Source organism: Exophiala bonariae (genome assembly GCF_035927105.1).
Source record: "Exophiala bonariae strain CCFEE 5792 chromosome Unknown scaffold_45, whole genome shotgun sequence".
NCBI lineage: Eukaryota > Fungi > Ascomycota > Eurotiomycetes > Chaetothyriales > Herpotrichiellaceae > Exophiala > Exophiala bonariae.
The window spans coordinates 40,398-62,069 of NW_027042520.1; the positions used below are offsets into that span (position 1 = coordinate 40,398).

Genomic DNA, 21,672 nt, shown 5'->3' on the forward strand with positions numbered 1-21,672 from the left:
TAGGTAACCAGGCCTTCAGCCTTCCTAGTTTGGCAGTGGAGGTCGTAGCGGAGACTTAAAACTCAGGAGCTAGGAGCTAGGAGCTTCCAGCAGTCCCATCCCAATCAAAACCCCAGGAAGGTTGCTCCCCCATCCCCCGCATGTGAATGCAGGGATCACTACCGAGTAGTGCGCATTGGTAGGCTCCTTCGCATGTATATATCGGGGCTGTCCCCCGATGGACCAGAATTGAAAGCATGCTCAACCACATCCATTCCAAAGGCAGCCTGCCTTCACCAGTAAAGATGAACTTTACGACCAAACTGGATTCGTAATCAACCACAATCAAATGCAGTCAGTGTTGATCGATCGAGCTTGCTTCACCTCACCTGGGGAACCCTAGACTGTACTCGGCTCGCTGCAACTCGGACCGACCGACTATGCCGGCAGCAGGCGCTGGAGGTGGACCGCAGATTTCCAGGAAACGCTCCAGGTCGCAGAAGAACACTACTACGTCCGACAACAGCAACGTCCCACAGACGACACCGCAGGAGCTCGATGGGGGCGATGTCAGTATCCCGCCAACGCGATCGACCTTGGCGTGTGAAGCATGTCGAGATCGCAAGACGCGTTGTGTGGGGTTTCCGATATGCTCGTGGTGCCAACAGCGGAATTTGTTCTGTGTCCGGGGTGTGGGTAGTCAAACCAGTCCGTGAGTGTCACCTCTATCTAGGGGGAGGCTCTTTGACGAGTGGGAGATGATCATGACGATTATGCATCAAGTCAATTTAGTTTACTTTACTGATGCTTGTTCTGATTGCATTATACGATGCTCGCTAGATCGCTGACACCACTTGCTCAATCAGTCTTGACCACTGGGGAAGCCAGATTCTCGATGCGATATCCCATGCCAAGGATGAAATCTTGTGTGCGACAACTTATAAACCGGCCGTAGCTGCTGGCACAGCGCCAATATACTCCCCAATCTCGCCTGATGGGGCTCCTGTCTTCGACAATTCATCTGAGCAATTGAATGTCGCCCATTCACATTCCCATCCGGCCGTGAGTGCAGGTACTGACAACACTCCGTCTAATATTGCAAATGCAGAGGACATTCTGCGTTGGGAGATCTTTCAGGGCGAGCCATTCAACCACTATGAGCCTCCCAGCGGCGGCTTCTGGGGTATGTACGAACCTGAACGATCGGCGACCCAAAAAGCGAGCGCCGACACGTCGCTAGCCTGTCTTCAAAAGCTGAAGCAGCAATTCGAACAGAAATTCCTGTTGCACTATCCCATTGTCCGGCCTGCTCATTTGAACCGCTGGATCCGCAGCGTCGCGGAGAGCGGTGGCGACTGGAATGCCGAATCATGTCTTGTCTTTCTAGTGTGTGCCCTGGCTTCGCTATGCAGCTGTGGGACAATGGCAGATACAGTACAAATGACCGACGGCAGTCCTTGGTCCACTATGTCGCAAGGCAGATCAAGTTTTAGCTCTGGCATCGTTTCGCGATCAAAAGCGAGCCAGTCCGCATACCAGTACTGGACTATGGCCAAGCGGCGTATAGGTTGGGCCCTCGATAATCGTGGCGGGTTGATAGGTCCACAGTGTCTATGCCTAGCGGGATTCTGGCATCTCCAGAGTAATGCTCCCTTAAAGGCACGGAATATGTTCCAACAGGCGGCGGATAGTGCACAGACACAGTGGCGATCTCTCCATACGTCGGAGGACGAGAGATCTCTGGCGATCTTCCTTCATCTTCTAAGTCTGAATCAACATCGGTGAGGAAATTTTGGCCTCCTAAATAGCGCCGGTTGCTGACCACTCATAGTCGACTCAGTCTTGAGCTAGCGTTACCCTCCTGGAGTGGCTCGAGCATCATTGCAAGCGAAGCAGTGTTCAAGCAGAGCTCGCCGATGAGGAGCATGACGACCTCGCAATTAATCGATCAAATGATAACAACAGCAAATCCCATGGCGGACAAAGAACACCAAGTCAGCCGATCGTTGAGACAAGAACTTGTAAGCTGGAACGAAATCTGCAATCTGCAAAGGTCGCTCGAATCATGCACCTCGCTGCGAGGCGTCTTTGTGATCATGGGTGGAATCACCAACCTAAAATCGCGCCTGATCAATAGACCGCCAACTGGGACTAGCCATGGAGGTCACTCGCCGTGGGAGCAAAGGAGTACCGGGAGTACCGCGATTGCTGGAGCATGCGAAGCAACCCTTGCAGTTCTTCTCCGTATGATTCTGTTTTTAAGCCTCTCTCCAAATCTTATGACCAGTTGGACTAATGTCGACCACCGACCACTGCACTCCTTCGAGAATATCCTCGACGAGATTTTGACACTCTCCAAAGAGTGCATTTCGCTCATCGTCCAAATGTTGAGGACACACCTCGCAGATTCCCAGGACCGGGAGTATCAGGCGGACCATGCTCCACCTTCCGAATGCAATTCAAACATAGGATGCTGCCATCTTCAGTCCTGGTACCGACATCGCCTATCGTATGCTGGCTGTCTTCTCCTGATAGCCACATTCCATGCTAATTCCAGAGCTTTGCGAGGGGACCTCCAATATAGCCACTGTTACGCACTGGCACTGCCCGGGGATTGGCGTCAGTTGGTGGAGTCACAGACGAGACTACTTCTGGCACATGACGAGGGGTCTGGATTATGGCATTGTGGGAAGCAACTCCAGCGTTTGAGCACTCCGTAATTTCGATCATGGTCTGTACTGTGCGACCCATCCACATTGGGTGCGTACCCATGTGAGCAAAAAGCCACGTCTGCGGGATACAAGACATCGAGCAGCCACTGCTAGACTCAAGCTCACGATTCCAGACGTTCAATCCAACCAAGGTAGAGCAAGGCATCCCTGCTCTCAGCACTCCAGTATCTCAACGCGACCTTGAACCTCTCCATCCCAGCTCTCCAATTGCGAGGAAGAATAATGTCAGGAGACCCAGCTTTGGCCGCCGCAAAGAGCTCCAACGCTGCTCTTGTGCAGTAACGGACGCCCAACCATGTTCCGGGATGGCGATGGGTAGTCAGACCATGCGTGACGAGATACTCGTCGATGGCCAGCGCTCGATTTGCGATTTGGACTGCCTGTGCCCGCATGTGAGCGGAGATGTCATCAAAGACGCCGTGTAGGATTAGGTACAGCGCCGGCCTGCTCAAGTCGTGGCGAATGCGAATCATTCGCAGTCGCAAGTACTCGCGCAAATCATCGGGCGAATGACCCGAGTCGTCGGTCTCAACACTGATTGGGGCTGGCAGACGTTTGAAGTGGTCTACTATCTGTTGGTCGGAATCCGCGAGCGTGACTAGGATATCCCTGTAAAATACCTCGTAGGCTTCAGACATGGGCGAGGGTTGTTGTTGTTTTGATCGAAAGAAAGAGTCGATCTGTATCTCCAGCTTCCGGAGCGAAATGTCGGTCAAATAGTAAAACCAACTCTGCTCTTGCTCCTCGATTCTCAATCTCCCTAGAGCAGTGGGATTGGGCGTGAAAGGCTGTGGTGAAGGCATGTCCACATTGATATGCGGAACTTGCAAATTCGGGTCGTGCAGCATCGTAGTGGGAGTCTTGTATTCGATCAAATGTAGGTTGGCAATGTCAAATCCCAGCTCGGTGGCCATCTCTCTAAGATGTGTCAGCATCAACTGATCCATATCGAAGGGAGTTGTACCTCTCAGTCTTGAGACAACTCCAGAAAAGCTTCCTGCGTGAATTGTCGCGAGCTTCATTCGAGTCACTGCTCTCAAATTCGCTTCCACCGCCACTGTCCTCATGGGAGATCATCATTACGTTCTTACACATCACGCTCGCTGCATTCATGGTCCTCCATGCAGCGAAAGGGTTGAATGTGGTGATGTAGTAGCCAGCCGCGAAGAAGAAACATTGCACGCCGGTAATACTGGCGTGCTCCATTGTAAGCCCAAGTCTTCTGCGGCCAGCGTCGAAGTATTCACGGCTGCGCAGATACCGGTGAGAATCAATCGACGGGCTAGAGTAGTCTTCCAGTGTACTATGAGAATATGGTGTGCAGATAGCTCCAAGTGCACAAGCGATTAGCTAAGAATTTCGTTAACATTGACGTCGTCCAGGGCAGCAAGGAAGCGCACCAAGAGACATGTAGGTCCATCCCAAGAGAGGCCATTCTCTTGGACCACCGCAATCTGTTTGTAAAGAACATCGGGATCGATCACGGGCTGCTTGGTATGTATGCTCTTCATAAACCAATCCACAAGCTGCTTCATCTCAGTCGGGTCGTCGAGACCTCCCTGGGATGAAGCCATGTATGCTTCACGAACGTGCGGCGAGAGGTGAAGTGAACTACAGGCATGGTTGTCATGCAGTGCTGAAGCCTCAGCCTCGAATGGCACATCGAGCAGCGAGATGAGGGGAACTTGTGATAGGTTGTAAGGGCGAAGGCTTGGCCACATGAGTGTGTCCTCCACAGAAGGGTTCCACCAGGAGGGCATAGAATCTGAACGATGTGCCATGTGGCCAGACGCGAATATCGAATATCGGTGTTGCGTGCGAGATGGTGCAAGGCGTCTGGCACCGTCCCACGCCTCCTAAGACGTCTTCGGCATGCAAGAAAGAACTACCACATGTCCGGTCCCTCTGATCAATGTGGATACTTGCTCTTGGGAATGTGAGGAAACCGTATGCTCGGCGGCTTTACTATTCAACCGCACTGACAACAAGGTGCCGGAGCGTTAGCATCCAGCTACGCAATTTCACGAAGTGTTCGAAGTTGTCCGATGGGAGTCATTGACCCGAGGGAAAGTATGGGGAACATGAATCCTGTAGTAGAAGCTCGCCAAGAAGCAGCCATCAAAGTTGAGGCTTCAGGCAGGGATCAAGCCGTCTTCCCAGTGGAAGGACGCGACCTTTCTGCTAAATAAGCGGGGTTGCTAGTGGTAAAGTCAGAATATCGGGGGTTTCCCCCGACATGACAATCCGTCTCCCTCGGAATCCAAACATGGATCTCGCTGCAGCTCATGGGGCTTCCATCGCAGAGATGGAAAGCTACGACTACCACAACTTGACCGAGATTCGGATGATCTGTGCCCGAAAATCTCTGTGAGATGTACCTGTTCGGTGCTTTACAGCCAAGACGCGTCGGGCGATGGACAGAACTTCTACCTCCTGGGGAACTCTACAATTTCGAGTGCTCGCGTCAATAGACGTCGATCATAGCAATGTGAGATGACTGTCACAAATTGAAACAATGATGAAGATCTGTGATTTGCGAATTGAACACTATCGCGTGCCACTGGGAATTGGTGAGCGAAGGCCACGCATCTCGTGGTCTTTCGAAAGGGTGGACGAAGATTGGGTTCAACAGGGGTACGAAATTTCAATTCAGCGAGACGTAAACAACGATGTTGAGATTTTTGCAGCGGACACTGCTCAGAGCCTGTACGTTGAGTGGCCAACGAGACCGCTTCAGTCACAGGAGTCGGCAATTCTAAGTGTACGGGCATTGTCACATCAGTCAATATGGACGGCGTGGTCTGAACCCGTCCAGATCGAGACTGGCCTGCTAGACCCAGCAGACTGGAAATGTTCATTGATACAAGCTACTGCAACAACGAAGGAAGGAGAGCCATTGAGACCTGTTCGTTTCAGACGCGACTTTCACATTCAAGGCCCCGTCCGCAAAGCCAGATTGTACATAACTGCCCATGGTGTCTATGAGGCGTCCATTAATGGAGCAAAAGTTGGCGATCATGTTCTCGCCCCAGGCTGGACCTCCTACGACTACGAGCTGCCATATCAAACCTTTGATGTTCTTGAACTCTTGCAACCTGGATCCAACACTATAGGCGTGGAGGTGGCCGAGGGATGGTTCTGTGGTCGACTGGGATTCATGGGAGGTCAACGCGATATCTGGGGTTCGAAACTCGGTATCTTTGCCGAAATCTGTGTCACTTACGACGATGGACATACTGCTGTTTTGGTCGGCACTGATCACCATTGGCAGTTCGGCCATGGTCCGCTGCTCCAGGCCGAAATCTACAATGGTGAGAGCTTCAACGCTGCCGAGGATGTTACTGGCTGGAACGCGCCATCCTTTTCAGACAAGACATGGAAGCCAGTCGTACAGGGTGACATGAATCTGTCCATTCTCAAGGCACAAGATGCTCCTCCTGTGCGCAGGATTCAGACAATCTCACCTCAAAGAAAGATCAAATCCCCTAGCAGGAAATGTATCCTCGATTTTGGCCAAAATCTGGTTGGATGGGTAGAGTGCAAACTCGACGGGCCTGCAGGTCGTGAAGTCAAGCTCGTCCATACAGAGGTCCTCGAAAACGGCGAATGTGCTACTGCACCTCTTCGTGAGGCGAAATGTACAGATACAATTCTCTTAGCGGGAACTCCTCTCACCTATGAGCCGCGTTTCACCTTTCACGGCTTTCGTTACGTCCAGGTTGATGGTTACACTTACGACGAGGTGGACATCAGTAACTTCACTGCCGTTATCATTCATACAGATATGGCGCGAACGGGATTTTTCGAATGCTCAGATCCGATGCTCAATAAGCTCCACGAGAATGTTTTGTGGTCAATGAAAGGCAACTTTCTATCCGTGCCTACCGATTGTCCGCAGAGAGATGAGCGCCTTGGGTGGACTGGTGATGTTCAAGCCTTTGCACCAACTGCAAGCTTCCTCTACAACACCAACGGCATTCTCAAGACATGGCTCCGCGGCCTTGCCCATGAGCAGCATGACGATCCTGCCGGAGTTCCTCCATTATTCTCACCAAACGTATGGAAGGGGTCGGCAAATATACCAGCCGCCATCTGGGGTGATTCAATCATCAACGTGCCCTGGGACCTCTATCAAGCATCCGGCGACACAACATTGCTCCAAGGCCTCTATCCACACATGGTCGACTGGATGACAAGAGGTGTAAAACGACACGAAAGTGGCCTGTGGGACCCTGATCATTCTCAGCTGGGCGATTGGCTCGAGCCCACTGCACCTGCCGATGACCCAGGCAATGGACCAACCGACGAGGTCCTGGTGTCTGACGCATTTCTCATCCGAATGACGGACCTCATGTCCAGGATCTCTCTGGTCATAAGCGAAGCCAATCAAGGCAGCTTCTACGCCAAGCAGGCGCAAGATTTGCGAACACAGTTCTCGAAAAAGTATATCACCCAAGAAGGCAGAGTAGTGTCCGATACTCAAACAGCGCTTGCACTAGCCATTCAATTCTCCCTTTTCCCATCAGCCCACCAACTCGACACTGCAGCTGCGCGTCTTGTCCATCTTATCAAACGCAACTCCCGCTTTAAAATCGCCACTGGCTTCGCCGGAACGCCTATCCTCGGACATGCGCTCAATAAGATCGGCCAGACCCAACTGTTCTATCGCATGCTATTCCACCGCAAACCCCCATCCTGGCTGTATCCGATCACCATGGGTGCCACAACCATCTGGGAGCGTTGGGACAGCATGCTGCCCGATGGGTCATTGAACGCGTCTAGTATGACGAGCTTTAACCACTATGCACTCGGCGCTGTGGCAAATTGGATGCACGCCACCATCGCGGGCATTGCGCCGCTTGAACCGGGTTGGAAAAAGGTACGCATTGCACCGGTTCCCGGTGCAACATTGACTTCGTGCCGCGCGAGCTTCCGTGGTCCGTATGGCGAGGTGTCGGTCGCCTGGGAGTTGCGGAATGGCCGCATGTTCCTACAAGCTCGAGTGCCGGGAAACACATCGGCTGAGATCACGTTGCCAGGCGAAGAGCCTATCTTGGTGGGCGCTGGTAACCATGAATTTGATGTCTCCTATGCAAACCCAGAGTGGCCTCCTCTACCGATCTATCCGCCGTTTGTCCCGCACGATGATGACGAAGCCTAGAGATGAAGACTTGAGACCGGTCGATGGTGATACTGGTAAAGCATAACAGAGTTTCAGACAATATGACGTTCAGATGATTGAGTGATTGATTCCTGATGTGACGCTGTTCACCGTAGATTACAGTTAAATTTCCACATCTTGTTTACACAGTAGAGGGTATCCAAGAAAGGTGATCAGAATGTATGTCTAAGACGTATAATTGTAACAATGAAAGATACGTCACGACACCCAATCACCATGCCTCTCTGCAAACTAACAAAAACTAGCATCAGCACCTCAAGTCCTCACTAGGCCCATCAAAGACGGGAACGCCAATGCCGCAACCGCCGCATCAGCCCCATCTCCCAAGCTCTCGAGAATACCCGACATGACCTCCCACTGCAAATACCTCCTCACGCCACCATCTCCACCCCTTGTCTTTGTCAAATCTTCCAACCTGGACCTCACAACCCAGCCCTCACGCTCATCCGCAACGGCCAGAACCTCGTCCGCACCCACTTCTCCACCGGGACCACACACATACAAACTCCAAGGCGCATCGCCATTCGCGAACGCAAGCCAGCGCGTGGCGAACCCGACGCTGACGTCGCGTTGCACCGGCGAGGGGAAGCGGTCCAGCAGCGTCATGAACTGGTATGCCAGCTCGATGAAGTGGTGGCCCAGCACGAATGAGTACGGCGAGCCCGGGAACGGGTTGCGTAGCGAGAGGCTGTACCGGTATGTGGGTTTGCCGGATTTGGAGAGCGACTGTGCGAGGTGGTGGACTGGAACTATACAGCGGGGAAATAAGGATAGGTGTTAGTGTGGTCTTTTATGGAAAAACGGGGCATGGGTTGTGCTGTGGGAGGGAGTGAGAAAGGAGGGAAAAGCGTACGAGAGAACATGATATCGCCGGTGAAGACGCAGAGGCGCGTCCAGAATAGATTGGCGTCGATGTCGGTGTGTATTTCGTAGACTTGGAGGAGTTCGTCTCCACGCTCCTCGCCGAGAGTGTTGTGTACATGAGTACGGAAATCTTCGTACTGGATGCTCTGGAGGGCCGAGGAGAACAGATAGCCCTGTGGACATTGCTTAGCTTGGATGGACGGCTACTCGAGGTGCCATAATCTATCGACACTGACTTACTTCGTAGACTGCGTCTCCGAGAATCACCTCCTCGATCCAGGGACACTCGGCTACGATGCGGTGGTGGTTGCTGTAGGTTGGCGTTGTTGGGAAGAAGCTCTCATGGGCTAGCGGCGAAAAGGCAGAGTTTGTGAGCGTGTGTGCAGCCTCCACCAGCTTCTCCACAGGCACGTTGCGCAGCTTTTCCAATCGTTGCGCATCTGACTTGTCGATGCCGCAGAATTCGAGGAGTGCTAGGAATTCCGCGTTTTTGGAGGTACAAGAGGTTGCGCTGATTGTCGCTGCGCTCCCGGACTGCAAGATGACTCGATTGAAAAGTGGGATGGTAGAAGACAGATGGAAGCACAGCGAGGCACAGCCGGCACTTTCACCAAACGCCGTTATTTGTCTCTCGTTGCCACCAAAGCCGGATATGTACTTCTGTACCCATAGGAATGCAAGCCTTTGATCAAACAGAGCGAAATTGCATGGCGGCTCATCGATGAGTATCGCTTCATCCACCAGATCCTGCAACTTTATCAGATATGATGATCAAGGTATCGTCGATTTGCTTACTTGGCATGCCAGCAGGCCCAGATAATGCAGTCGATAACTTTCTCACATTAGCAACGATATCTTGGAATGGACGCCTTCATTTACTTGATGCTAACAATCACAACCGGCCTCCCTTGCAGACAGGACATGGTCACCATTCGTGTCATGTCTGCCAAGTTGTTAGTAGATACCGGATTGAGGCATCACTACCAACCATGAGGTCCACCATGGTGTGCACCCTCGGCGAACCCGCCGCCATGCACATAGACCATGACTCCAACTTTCGTCTCACAATCGGGATCCAGCAACATGGCTGGAGCGGTAACGGTGAGGTTCAGACAGGCAAATTCATCGTAACGTCGTGGCTCTTCCCCGTGGATCGGTCCACCAAACGCATCCATACTCTGCCCTCGTTGAGGGCAGGCATAGGAGTAATCGACACAGTATCGCTGTTTCGGCGATAGCTTGTCAATCCATCGCGCATGAGCAAACCTTCTAGGCACTTGGCCGTATGGAATGCTTCGAAATTGTACGACATCGCCATTCCTGCGGATGCCTGTCAAAGGGCCCAGAAGCGGGTGATTGAAATCGTAGGTTGGAACTCCATTGATTGAGGCGTGCCCATTGATTGAGGCGTGCCCATTGATACCACGGCTGAACCCGTTTGTCGTGAGAGTCATCGCTGAATGCCCAAAGAACACGGTTCGGGGCCTCACGGCCAGAAATATACTTGTGCATTCCTTTTTGACCAATGCAATATTGACATCGTTGGTGCCATCGTTGGTTCTCTAACACGGAGGAAATCTATTGCAGTGACTCGGGGACGCTAGGGGAAAAGGGCGACTAAAAGGAACTTTGTTGACAGTTGTCAGCCAATTGTGTTCCCTTGAGTCACCGTTCCTAAAAACAACACCGAGTACGAAGTACCGAGTAAAGTAGAAACAACCCCAGCTAGGTGGGAATGCGAAGGCTTCTGGATGCCTCGGGCGTATTCCTGGGATGTTTACTAGCCCTCGGGAGAACAAACACCGAGGTTATCAGATGGGCTGTGGATGAGCTTGAGGTGGATGGGTTTCACATGAACCCTCGAGAGAGAAAGTGAAATTGCCGGGATCACCTGAAATTGAGATATGGGTCAAGCATCGTATGTACAACGGCTGGGAGATCCTTTGAAACATGCCACGGAGCTGGGAACGTGCCATAGCGACTATGGGTGGGAATGCGTGTATTGCTCAACACGAAGTGGTTACTATCCCCAGTAATCCACAACTGGAAAATCAGAACATGGCAATCCACATACAGGATTATCACATCGCCGTCCATGGATATATGATCGGGAATATAGTATACCTGCATGGATGAATCAACGATGAGCTTCCTGGGTGACTAAAAGAGGAGGTGGTTAGGGTGTCAAGGAATTGGAATTTCGGCATCAATTTTGTCTGACCAAGAATATGAGGGATTCTCGCTCACTAGTCATTATTTTTCGATCGGGTTGAGTATCTATTCCATCCCGGTGACATTTTGACTTCGCGTGCAGGATACGTATCTGTCCAGGAATGCATTGGAGTCTACTTCCAAGTGTCGATGTGGCCAACACTGATACCCAATCCCCCGTCACTGGCACTCCCCATCGTCTGTTGGCTTTTCGCGCTGCTTGCACGGCTCCTGCTCTGCAACGATGCATCATCGTCGCTGTCGTTGTCTTGCGGTACCAGACGGACGCCGCCACCGCCTTTGGCTCGTCTTTCATTTGCTCGGATCCCTTCCTCGGCTTTCCTCTTCTCCCACTCTGCCACGAGGTTCCGATAGTAGACTTCCGCTTGAACCGTGATGCTGTAGTATTCCGGTGTCCATCCAGCCTTGTTCTTGCACAGGGGGTCTGCTCCAGCCTGGATCAATGCCCGGACTGCTTTCAGATTGCCCCATGCACTGGCATTGTGTAGACACGTGTTTCCTTGGTCATCTTGTGCTTGGACGTCGGCCCCGTGGGCTATCAGAGTTTCTATGCAGGTCACCTCTTCGGGAGATCGTGATGATGGTCTGGGGCCTGTTTTGAACAGATAATTCACCGTCGGCATAATCTGTGATGCCGATGCAAGATGTAAAGGAGTTTGTCCACGGTAATCTCGCCGTATGACCGTCTCGGGGAATCTTTTACAGAGGAGCTGGGCCACCTCCGGTTTGGAAGCAGCTGCAGCCAGGTGTAGCGGACATTGACCCTCGGTGTTGACCGAGACACCTTGATTCATGCCATTATTGCTGTAGATCCAGTCTGTCACCTCTGGTTTGCTGTCATGGCCGATGGATATCAAGTATTCCTGCCCTGGAAATTAATTCTGCGTGTCCAGTCTGTTCGGCAAACCACCTACTGCAATTTCCAGCACCCCATACTGTGCCGCCAAGTGTAATGAAGTATTGCTCTTATCGGCGAAGTCCGGATTGTGGAGGTATGAGGGATGTGCTCTCAGTAACCGTTGCACCAGTGGGAGATCGTCCAGGAGGATTGCTTGTCTCAACCGCAGGCTCACGTCAACTCTGGCCATAGATAATGTGCAGAAAAGAAAATGTATGGGCTGGGAAAGGATATGATGACAGCATGGCCAGCATGCGTTGGCTAGTTGAAGGGTATGGTGTATTTACGGGAGTGATTAACGAAGATGAAGCTGAGATGGAGAGATGCTGGCCGTCGAGTGACACACAGTGTTGATTTCAACCCCGCAGTCTTTTTAAACATCTTTGGTTTCGGCAGCTAGGGTTGCTAAATAAAAATAAACTCTCGAACTAAAGCTCTCTAACTAACAAACCTAGTAGCGTTGCCTAACTCCACGTCCGTGGAGCCTCAGTCCGAGTAACTCGAGTCATCCACTGTCAATGACTCAAGACTGAGAAGCGTCCTTGATTACTGGAGCTCAGGCTAGTCCATCAATATCTTGATCTCTTAACGAGCGCGGTCACTCATTTCATTGGCCGATGTGAACAACATCGCCCTAAAGGTCCTGCGGTAGTCCAGCGGATTCGCCGGAGCGTAATCGGTACACATCTCTGCCGAGGCGAAGGATCGCGAGGCCGTAAGCCATAGCGACTTCATGACTCTGTAAGGCTGCTGGTACCATAAGCCATGTGAGAAATCAGCTATCAAATTTGAGTGATTCTACATCACGCCCTTTCATGATATGAGGATGGACCTCTCCTGTGCTTCGGGCTCGATGGATATAAAGGCTCTAAGTAAAACCGTCGATGTTGAACAGGCATCAACAATCGCTTCGATACATCAGCAGCAGTCCCAGGTCAAATCATTCAAATTGAACTCAATATTAAAGCATAAAAAGAAACATCCAGAATGGCTCAGCAAGAGATATCCTCCAAATTCCCCTTCACGAAGAAAAGGATATCCGTTCTGGACTCGTCAATAGCGTACATCGACACCGAAGCGTCCGCTCCAACTTCGCCCACCGTCGTCTTTCTCCACGGCAACCCAACATCTTCATATATCTGGCGGAACATCATTCCCCATATTTCACCCGTAGCAAGATGTATCGCTCCAGACCTGGTAGGATTCGGCGACTCTGGTAAAATGCCTTCCAACGCCTATCACTTCCGAGACCACGTAGGCTACCTCAACGCCTTTATGGAAGCAATTCTTGGAAACGGTGATGAGAAGATCTTCCTCGTTATACAGGACTGGGGCAGCGCGCTAGGGTTCCATTGGGCACATCAGCACTCTGACCGAGTCGCCGGATTAGCGTTCATGGAGTTCATCACGGCGGGAATGAAGCTCGACGATTTCGGAGAGAAGGGCCAGATATTCCGCGACTTCCGCACGGAGGGCGTGGGCCAGAAACTCATCATCGAACAAAACGTCTTCATCGATGTCCTCCTTGCCAAAGGCGGCACCATACGAGGTCTCACCGAGGATGAAATGGCGCACTATCGGGCTCCCTTTCTTGATCCCAAGATGCGGGAGCCAATATGGCGTTTCCCGCAAGAGATTCCGTTCGACGGGACGCCCGCGGACGTCGATGAGATTGTGGAGGCGTATTTCGCGTGGTTGAAAGAGACGAGCGTGCCGAAGCTCATGTTCTGGGCGACTCCAGGAGCTATCATTTCTGTGGAGAAGGCAAAGCAGCTGGCGAGCCAGTTGAAGAATATCAAGGCGGTGGATATCGGACCGGCGAATCACTATGTGCAGGAGGAAAACCCACATCTGATTGGAGAGGCGACGAGAGAGTTTGTTGAGGAAGTATGGGGAGGGAAGTAGCACCATAGTCTGGAAGTCCAAAGCGACAATTCAAGGGTTACGACCCCGTACCATCGAACAATATTGAATTTTTGTTTCTACGATGCCGACTCTTATTATAGTCGTTAACATCCTAGGTTCAAGAAGACTATGAGCCAAGGCATTCCCTCAATAACCGTGTTCGGCGAGCGACAAACTCAGGTTCTCTTTCTCTCCAGCCCAATCGGTCTGGATTGCTCGACCCAGTCAAAAGTGCCCATGGTCTTCGTCATGAAGACATCTTCCGGGCCTCGAGGAGCCCTGGGAGTCGAACCATCAAACAGCGTCCCACTCAAGAAAGTGTGAGGAAATCCATGGTCGAACGGATAAGCGGCGTCGATCTTCTCAACCTCTTTCTCGCTCAAGGCCACCTCCAAGGCCTTGATACTACCCCTGATATGATCCACCTTCCTCCCACCGACAATAGGAAACACATATGGCGCCTTGGACCGCACATACGCAAGCGCCACATCCAGCAACAGCACCCCTTTCGCAGCCGCCACACTCTCCAGCACCGCCGACACTTTCTTGTCCAGCTCTGACGTCGGAATGAATTTTCTGCCTGGGTTATGTTTCTCCCTCTCGACAAAGCCCTCCCTCGTCTGAAACCTGCCTTGACCCAAGACACCATACGGCGCCAGCGCCATGCCCTCCGCGCGACACATGGGGATGATATCGCGCTCGAAGTCCCTCAACGCGGCGTTCCACATGCCCTGATAGACGGAAAACTGCCGGAGGCCGTGGTCGCGTGCGTACTGGTTCGCTTGGCTGACTATCCACGCCGGACAGTCCGAGATGCCGAGATACAGGATCTTGCCCGCAGCGGCCAGGTCGTTGAGGTTGTGCATCACCTCCGCGATTGTCGTGGTGAAGTCCCACATGTGCACGTAGAACAGGTCGATGTAGTCGGTTTGTAAGCGTTTGAGGGATGCCTCTAGAGAGACACGCATAGATTTGACGCTATTGCCTCCCGAGTTCGACTTGATGTGCAGTGTGTCTGCTGCGCCGTTCTTGTAGTTCAGTGCCGTGTATTTGGTCGCGAGGATGATCTCGTCTCGATTGTCGCGTGCTTTCATCCACTCGCCCACCCATTCTTCGGATTGGCCCATCTGGTACACATTGGCAGTGTCGATGAAGTTACCGCCGTGCTCGAAAAATGTGTCCAGGATTTCAGTGGCTTCTTGTTTGGTGATCTCCCCATATCTTTCGGATTGCTTGTTGCCAAAGGTCATGGCACCCAGACATAGTGGAGATACCTTCACCCCAGCGGTAGGAGAAAGAAGGCGGTGTCGGAACAGGAGAGACTCTTGAGGAGTAGACATGATTTATTGTTCGAGAGCTTGATGTTGTTATTGACCAACATGAAAACTGCATGGCTGTGAAGCCTGTTTTATATTCCATGACCTGGTCTAGACCAAAGCGGAATTTCCTGACATATGTCCCTGCCGCGTCTATTCGTGACATCAAAACATGAAAGAAACCGCATCCGTCGAGACGCATCGGCCCTTTTTACCGGTTTGGCCATTCGCCAATCTTCGAATAAGCCTAAGAAGTGCTGAATTGCCACTGATGTGTGGAGATATTCCATCTCGGGTTTCGGAGATAATGTACTTCCAAAACCTAATTGCAACTTACCGTCTATGGATTTACGCTGGGGATTAAATAAAGCCAGGCTCTACTATGAGTTGGCTTTTGCGACTTTCTAGATGTAAAACCAGTGGGAGAAGCGTATGGCAGACAAGAAGATTTCGGAAGGTTGAAGGATGGAGATTAAAGAGGTCGAACATCGTCATTTGATGTTGTCTATCTAGAGGAGAGCTTGCCACTCTCAGTCGGACAATACCAATTATAGTCCGATAGCTACCTACAGGCGCTCCCGGGCCCATGATCCGCTGTGTCTAATGTAAAAGGGATTTAAGAAATTTGGGAAAGGGCAAATTTGACCACCGTGCTTCTGCGCGTTCGCCAGCGATGAATCATATCGAAATATTGAAAGCCACCGCGACAACAACATCTCTGGCGCAGGGGCAGTAGTGTAACGGGTAGAAATGACCTTTACAGACCGAAAAAGAACAAACAGAAAACGGGCAGTTTGCGATCGACCAAGACAATTCGAGAACCTATGGTGACTGATGGAGAGGTTGGTAGCTGGGGTGGTTAAACCGAGTGTGAGGTATGGAAGGAGGATGGTGACTGAGTAGGACTAAACAAAACTTCATCGGCTGTGTCGATATGGGCGGTAAACTGTGATTTGAGAGATATTCCATTGGCTGTGTCAATGTTGTTGATGTTTGTAGAAAGCCTCTGAAGTGTTTGGACATGCTGGTAGTAGGACATTCTTCGACGCAGATTCCAAGCCCAAGTGTTTCAAAGCCTTCGTAAAGTGGGAATCAGGGCATTTCGTGACCCAAGGTCGCTCTTGATGCTGAGGTAGCTGTTTGTGTAGGCGATGACCGAATATAGGGAAGGCATGCTGGAGGCCGTGTAGTAAGCGAATGGTGGGGTGCATGAGAAAGTCTCATTGGGTTGACTTTATCTTGTGTCGTATGCAGCAAGTATTCTGATAGAATCTCATAGAGATCTGTTTGGGCGCCGAGGAATCGTGCTATGTGTAGCCCGAATTATATCACAGCTTGACTTGTCCCACTTTGACACGCAAGGCAACCAGGTCTTGCTGAGTTCTCGCAATGTGATTCCAGGCCTCTTCAACAGGTCGCTCCACCAACCACCGCTTGACAGCGACCAAATCATCCTTTTCCTTTCTAGAAGAGCTGGCTTGAGGTTGTTGGCGATTTCCGATTTCCGATCTAATGGTGTCGATGGGATGGTGGCTAGCGATTCCATTTTTGACAGCAATAGCACTGCTAGTCTGAGATGGTGCCCGCAGCTTCAAAGAGACTGCGCTAGAGATAGACTTGTGAAGGGAGGTAGCCATGATGATTAAGGAGATTGACAGGCTTCAAGGGTTCAATATGTCGGCCGTGGGCTGAGTGCTGCTGTGGATGGAGGTCAAGCCGTTGCTAGCACGGGCAAAAGCTGGTATTCTCTTTGACAAAGGCAAAAGCGAAAGAAGAGGCGGAGTTGTGAATATCAGTTGCTGTTCTATGCTGAAATTAAATACTGCTTGGATCAAACTTGCCCAGTAGGTTCGTGGATAGCAGTGACAATGGTGAAAAATCGTTGGAGCCATAGAGTATTTTATATGTACACCAACTTACCTGGCACCAGTGACCATCGCAGTTGGACACACTGTTCATAGGTTATACGACAGGCACTTTCAACAGCCTGCACGGGTGAAACGGTCACACCACCTACCTTGCAATATCATAGGAACTTGTGTAGGTGTAGATGTGGGTATGGCTTTGGGTTTTTCTTTGCTTGCCCCGCTGAGGGACAACGGTCAAAAATTCCAAAAGGGATGCCCGTGCTCAGAAGTAGCTCGTGGCCAGCAACAAAGTCGCCACAGTATGAGGTCGGTTGCGCGTACCTCGTAACGAGAAGCAGTGAGAGTCGAGTAGTGTGGTCTGTGGTATTGAATTCTCGCTACAAGACCTCACAGCTAAGAATATCAACCGTCCCGTGTGGCATGGACCACCAAGCTGTCGGAAACCCCTGGCAGAATCCGTGATGTAAATCCACTAAGCTTGATACTGGTAAATTCCGCAATGGTAAGTGACGACTGCATGATTCAAAGGTTCATTGAGTTTTGCCAAGCGGACAGCGTTGGCCATGTGCTTGGGCATTTTTCCTCTTCAAAACAGATCGCTGGTCATACTTGGTTGGGAAGAGTAAGCAGCCTCGTTCCATGCCATTGGTCTTTCTGGAACGTTTGGCACTTACGCACAAAGCTTTGGGTGCCGGTGAGCCTGTGGCAACACTCTGCAATTCAAACTGGGAGGACTTTGTGACTCAGTGTGGAACAAGATCGACATTGTTGAGCCCAATTCCACACGATGCCGCTGCTCAACATCATATATCAACAAGTCAGCTTTGGAAAGCGGACGGCCCGGTGCGTCCAGAAGTCATAGGATTTTGGAATGACCAGGTCTCTTTGCTGCGAAGGCCAGAATCTCTGTAGCTAATGCAAGTGCTGTTGGTGGAGTGATCTTGGGAGGACTTTTTGAATCTGAAAGGCGTCTCGAAGCTGGGCTCTTGGACTGGGAGGGTGCCAAGGCTCAGGCAAAATACCTAGGTAATGAACAATGCTATTCTTTGCCACCCGGCCCCCAATCCCCCCGGCCTTTCGGGCGATCAGAACGCTAAGAAGCTGACAATCAGTGGATCTTCCAGGCCGTGCGCTTCGGCTCTCGAGCCTAACATGCCTAAATAGTCAACTGACGCGTTCTGAAGGTTGGGTTCGACAACATAAATTCCATCTTGACCTTCGCGCATGCGGTCTCATTCTGCAACACACGGATTACGACGAGAAGGTGCGAAGTAGGATATGGCCCAACAGAAAAAAAAAGAAGAAAGCAAAAGTGCGACACGCGTCCCCTAAGAGAGGTGATTTAGGGACAAGGCGTCCAAGCCTCTATTCGGGATGTTGGTCAGCAAAGCTCGCATTCATGCAGACCTATAACCCAATTTGGCCCCTTTTTCAACATGGACTCTTTCGTCATACGCGCCCGACTTTGCTGCCTTGGTCGTTGAGAAGTCGAGAATAGGCAATGTGTCAACGCAGTCCGTGAAAATCTTTTCCACGGGGTACGAGTTACGGGGTTCTGGTTGAGAGTCGTCTCCGCTGTTCCTTCGTTGCCTGGCTCCTTCCCCAGAGTTGGAATTTCAGATTGGAAATGCAACGGGCAAACTGACCCAGCCAGCAGTCAGTCTGCAGATCCTGAATAATTGTTGACTACTTCAGAACTTTTGATCAATGCCAGGCGTTGATCTTCACTCGCAACTGTAAGTCATCCGTCTAGTTACTGGGGTGGACTGTGCCCCTTCTGGTCTGGTGGTGGCTCAGCAAATCCCTCCAGGACCAGCAAGCGTGCACAGGCGATGCACAATGGCGTCATACTCCATACTCCTGACCCTCAACTCCTCAGGCTGGCTGGTTTAGGACGAATTCATGCTGGCACTTTTGAATATAACTCTAGAGCAGCTCTCACATGGATGGCCGTTGCTCCATCCGACTGAGAGCATGACCAGAAGACAAACCGCCCACTGGAACTTGTGCATCCGAACGCCTGAATCATCATTCTAACCAATATTCGACATTGGCACTTTTGCAAGTTGCCCAGGTTGGGTACTGTACAGTCCACCCCTGCTACATCATTGTCATCCTGCCTGATTTCCAAGGGTGAGGCGTCCTTGCCAGACCACGCCAGGCTTACTTCCAAACGCCATCCTCGCCCTTTCCCTGACCTATTTGCCACCCAGCCAAACAGATATGCTTCCGCTCTGTCGCTAAAAGTTCTGAATTCGCAGCTCAGTACCATCGAACCTCAGGTCTCCTGGTTTCCTGCATACACTTCCCCTAGATTGGATGCACTAGATCTTGAACCCGTGTTCTCCCCTTCCTTGCATCCGGTCGTTGTACCCAGATGCGTGCCTGGTGTCCAGACTCGCATTTCCTTTGCCAATTTGCTTTGTGGCTTTGATATCAGGCGCGTGGCAGGTGTCATGGCCCGGTCAATTCCTCCCCTCTCGACTCGTACGAAACGAGTCCAGTCGCGCCAGACCAGGGATGCCAGGTTTGAGCCATGGAAGGATCTAATCAGACGACTTTATGTCGAGATGGGTATGTCCCAAAAAGGTCTCATGGAGCACATGAAGGTTGAGTACGGTCTGAACCAAACGTAAGTTCCATCTGCCTGACCTGAACCCTTCATCTTGACTCACTCTTTATCAGGGCCAAACCTTGGAAGGTAAAGCTGAAAGCCTGGGGATTCAAGCGCAACCTGACTGTCAAGGACGCTGCTCATATCTTAAGGTGTCTTGACGAAGCACCATCACTTGGGTATCGGAATGCGGTGTTGTTCACTGGGAAGGTCATCTACAGGAATACGATCACGAAATACATTCAGAGAACTAAAGGCGTATCTAACGAAAGTGACCTGTTATCAAGAATAACATCAGAGGAACCGACGCCAAAGTACATCAAATATTTACCTCTGGAACAGTCGCCTCCTTCGAGTGGCTCGACAGGCATCCTGAACCCTCCCACTGGCTCTGCAGAGACATCCCCTACAATCAAACCACTGCCATCCCCCGTAAGCACACCTGAGTCATCCCAACCATCCCCGAGAAATTCAGAGATTCAACCCGACGAGGTGCCCAATTTTCAGAACTACTTGTATCCAAGTCAATCTCAGGACACAGTATATTCCCACAACCTAGATGGAAACCTCGCACCACAGGGCGAGGACCAAGCAATGACAGACTTGGTTGAGTCTTTCTGGCCAGATAGGCAACCTCACACAGTTGCTGAGACACCAACCACTCAACAACTCTTTCCAAGGCTTCCTCTAGACATAACACTTGCTGCGCTGTCACCAGATCCCATTGACCTGACAAGCCTCGGGGTCGTTCCTACTGATGGACGGTATAGCTTGGGATTCGACAGTTTTGTCCTTGGAGATCATTCGAAGTGCTCCGCGGTGAACAACGGTCATGACCTTGCGGCATTATTCGTGAGAAATTGTCTATATTGGTGCTGTTGCGTGGGACAGGACAATCCTCAATACCTGGAGTGTGCATTTTACCATCTCCAAACTGCAAGATTCTATTATCTCTGCATGCTCCGAGATGCAAAGTCGCCAGGAGAATCTTGTCTCGCCGCTCTGAGTGTGATGACGACATTGTTCGAGTCTTTTGGCCATACGCAAAGGCTTCTTGAACTCTTGACAGTGTGCGATCAGGACACCGAGGCGCACTTTGGGACTGATAACCCTTTGACAAGAACCATAGCTTTCAAGACAAACTTGCTCCAAAGTCGTGTTCGAGGGGAACACCCCCAGCACAACCTGGATCAGTTGAAGGCAATTCATAAAGATATCAGGGACAGGTACCCCAACAGCCGCGGACCAGCATTGACGGCGGAGTATAATTGGGCTTGGGCAATGCTAGAGATGGGTCATTGCCACGATGCCCGGCGGCAATTGGACGCGATCACTGTCAAAAGCGAGGCTCATTTTGGAGAGGATCATATCCAGACCATTATGGCTACGGCCACACTAGCTCGTGCGACACTGAAGTGCGATGATCCCATGACAGCAATGGAGATTGTCGTTGAAAAGGTCGTCCCCAGTGTCGGTCGGAATTTCGACAGAAATCATCCCTATACATGGGAGGCAAATCATCGCCATGCTTACTTCCTGCAAATGTTGGCGAAGGACGCAGATAAGAAGTCTCGTCGCGAGTACCTTTGGACTGCTGAAGAGCTATTGCGCGAAGTGGTCATACAAAGACGTCGAGTATTGGGAGATTCCAGTCCGAAATCTGTGCACTCTTTCGTTTTACTCAAAGATATCTTGTTGATGCAAGGCAAGTCTCAAGATGCAGAGGATCTGTGGGCATGGTGTGAGCATAAGTTGTCTTGTCTTGAGAAAGCAAATTTCGCCATCAGCTGATACCAGATGTGCTCTTACCAAAGACATTTTCAAACACAAATGCAGCAGCCTTCTCAAGGGCAAAGGAATGGCAGCCAAGTCATATGCTAAGATCGAAGGACTTACCGAATTATGCGTTGCGATACTGGTGCTTGACGGAGCAACTCAGAGTCGGATGTTCAAGGCCTCCTGGATTGAGGTGCAGAACGGCCATTGTCTTGACGCCAGCCGTAATAGCCATCGGTACCAGTGCTGGTCTTCCAGCCAAAATAGCCGTCGGTGCCATAATCGCTGGAGTTACTGGACATTGAG

At 51.2% G+C, this 21,672-nt stretch overlaps 9 protein-coding genes across 9 annotated transcripts; 4 read left to right on the top strand and 5 right to left on the bottom strand.

Moving 5' to 3' along the window:
• Positions 1 to 419: 419 nt before the first annotated feature.
• On the top strand, positions 420 to 1,764 carry LTR84_010550 (uncharacterized protein; the record flags this gene model as incomplete). Its single annotated transcript, XM_064854086.1, has 2 exons — positions 420 to 548; positions 820 to 1,764. The coding sequence occupies 2 exons, from the start codon at positions 420 to 422 to the stop codon at positions 1,762 to 1,764; spliced, it is 1,074 nt and encodes a 357-aa protein (XP_064700312.1).
• Positions 1,765 to 2,812: 1,048 nt separating this feature from the next.
• LTR84_010551 (uncharacterized protein) lies at positions 2,813 to 4,492 on the bottom strand (the record flags this gene model as incomplete). Its single annotated transcript, XM_064854087.1, has 3 exons — positions 2,813 to 3,629; positions 3,676 to 4,061; positions 4,112 to 4,492. 3 exons carry the CDS (start codon positions 4,490 to 4,492, stop codon positions 2,813 to 2,815), a joined length of 1,584 nt encoding a protein of 527 aa, XP_064700313.1.
• A 734-nt stretch (positions 4,493 to 5,226) lies between these two features.
• Positions 5,227 to 7,872, top strand: LTR84_010552 (uncharacterized protein; the record flags this gene model as incomplete). Its single annotated transcript, XM_064854088.1, has 1 exon — positions 5,227 to 7,872. The coding sequence occupies one exon, from the start codon at positions 5,227 to 5,229 to the stop codon at positions 7,870 to 7,872; it is 2,646 nt and encodes an 881-aa protein (XP_064700314.1).
• Positions 7,873 to 8,148: 276 nt separating this feature from the next.
• On the bottom strand, positions 8,149 to 10,211 carry LTR84_010553 (uncharacterized protein; the record flags this gene model as incomplete). The annotated part of the gene is made up of 5 exons (XM_064854089.1): positions 8,149 to 8,642; positions 8,747 to 8,930; positions 8,998 to 9,504; positions 9,687 to 9,700; positions 9,746 to 10,211. 5 exons carry the CDS (start codon positions 10,209 to 10,211, stop codon positions 8,149 to 8,151), a joined length of 1,665 nt encoding a protein of 554 aa, XP_064700315.1.
• An 891-nt stretch (positions 10,212 to 11,102) lies between these two features.
• On the bottom strand, positions 11,103 to 12,077 carry LTR84_010554 (uncharacterized protein; the record flags this gene model as incomplete). The annotated part of the gene is made up of 2 exons (XM_064854090.1): positions 11,103 to 11,852; positions 11,904 to 12,077. The coding sequence occupies 2 exons, from the start codon at positions 12,075 to 12,077 to the stop codon at positions 11,103 to 11,105; spliced, it is 924 nt and encodes a 307-aa protein (XP_064700316.1).
• A 797-nt stretch (positions 12,078 to 12,874) lies between these two features.
• Positions 12,875 to 13,792, top strand: LTR84_010555 (uncharacterized protein; the record flags this gene model as incomplete). The annotated part of the gene is made up of 1 exon (XM_064854091.1): positions 12,875 to 13,792. One exon carries the CDS (start codon positions 12,875 to 12,877, stop codon positions 13,790 to 13,792), a length of 918 nt encoding a protein of 305 aa, XP_064700317.1.
• Positions 13,793 to 13,968: 176 nt separating this feature from the next.
• Positions 13,969 to 15,132, bottom strand: LTR84_010556 (uncharacterized protein; the record flags this gene model as incomplete). The annotated part of the gene is made up of 1 exon (XM_064854092.1): positions 13,969 to 15,132. The coding sequence occupies one exon, from the start codon at positions 15,130 to 15,132 to the stop codon at positions 13,969 to 13,971; it is 1,164 nt and encodes a 387-aa protein (XP_064700318.1).
• Positions 15,133 to 16,436: 1,304 nt separating this feature from the next.
• On the bottom strand, positions 16,437 to 16,745 carry LTR84_010557 (uncharacterized protein; the record flags this gene model as incomplete). The annotated part of the gene is made up of 1 exon (XM_064854093.1): positions 16,437 to 16,745. The coding sequence occupies one exon, from the start codon at positions 16,743 to 16,745 to the stop codon at positions 16,437 to 16,439; it is 309 nt and encodes a 102-aa protein (XP_064700319.1).
• Positions 16,746 to 19,546: 2,801 nt separating this feature from the next.
• LTR84_010558 (uncharacterized protein) lies at positions 19,547 to 21,381 on the top strand (the record flags this gene model as incomplete). The annotated part of the gene is made up of 2 exons (XM_064854094.1): positions 19,547 to 19,608; positions 19,662 to 21,381. 2 exons carry the CDS (start codon positions 19,547 to 19,549, stop codon positions 21,379 to 21,381), a joined length of 1,782 nt encoding a protein of 593 aa, XP_064700320.1.
• Positions 21,382 to 21,672: the final 291 nt, after the last annotated feature.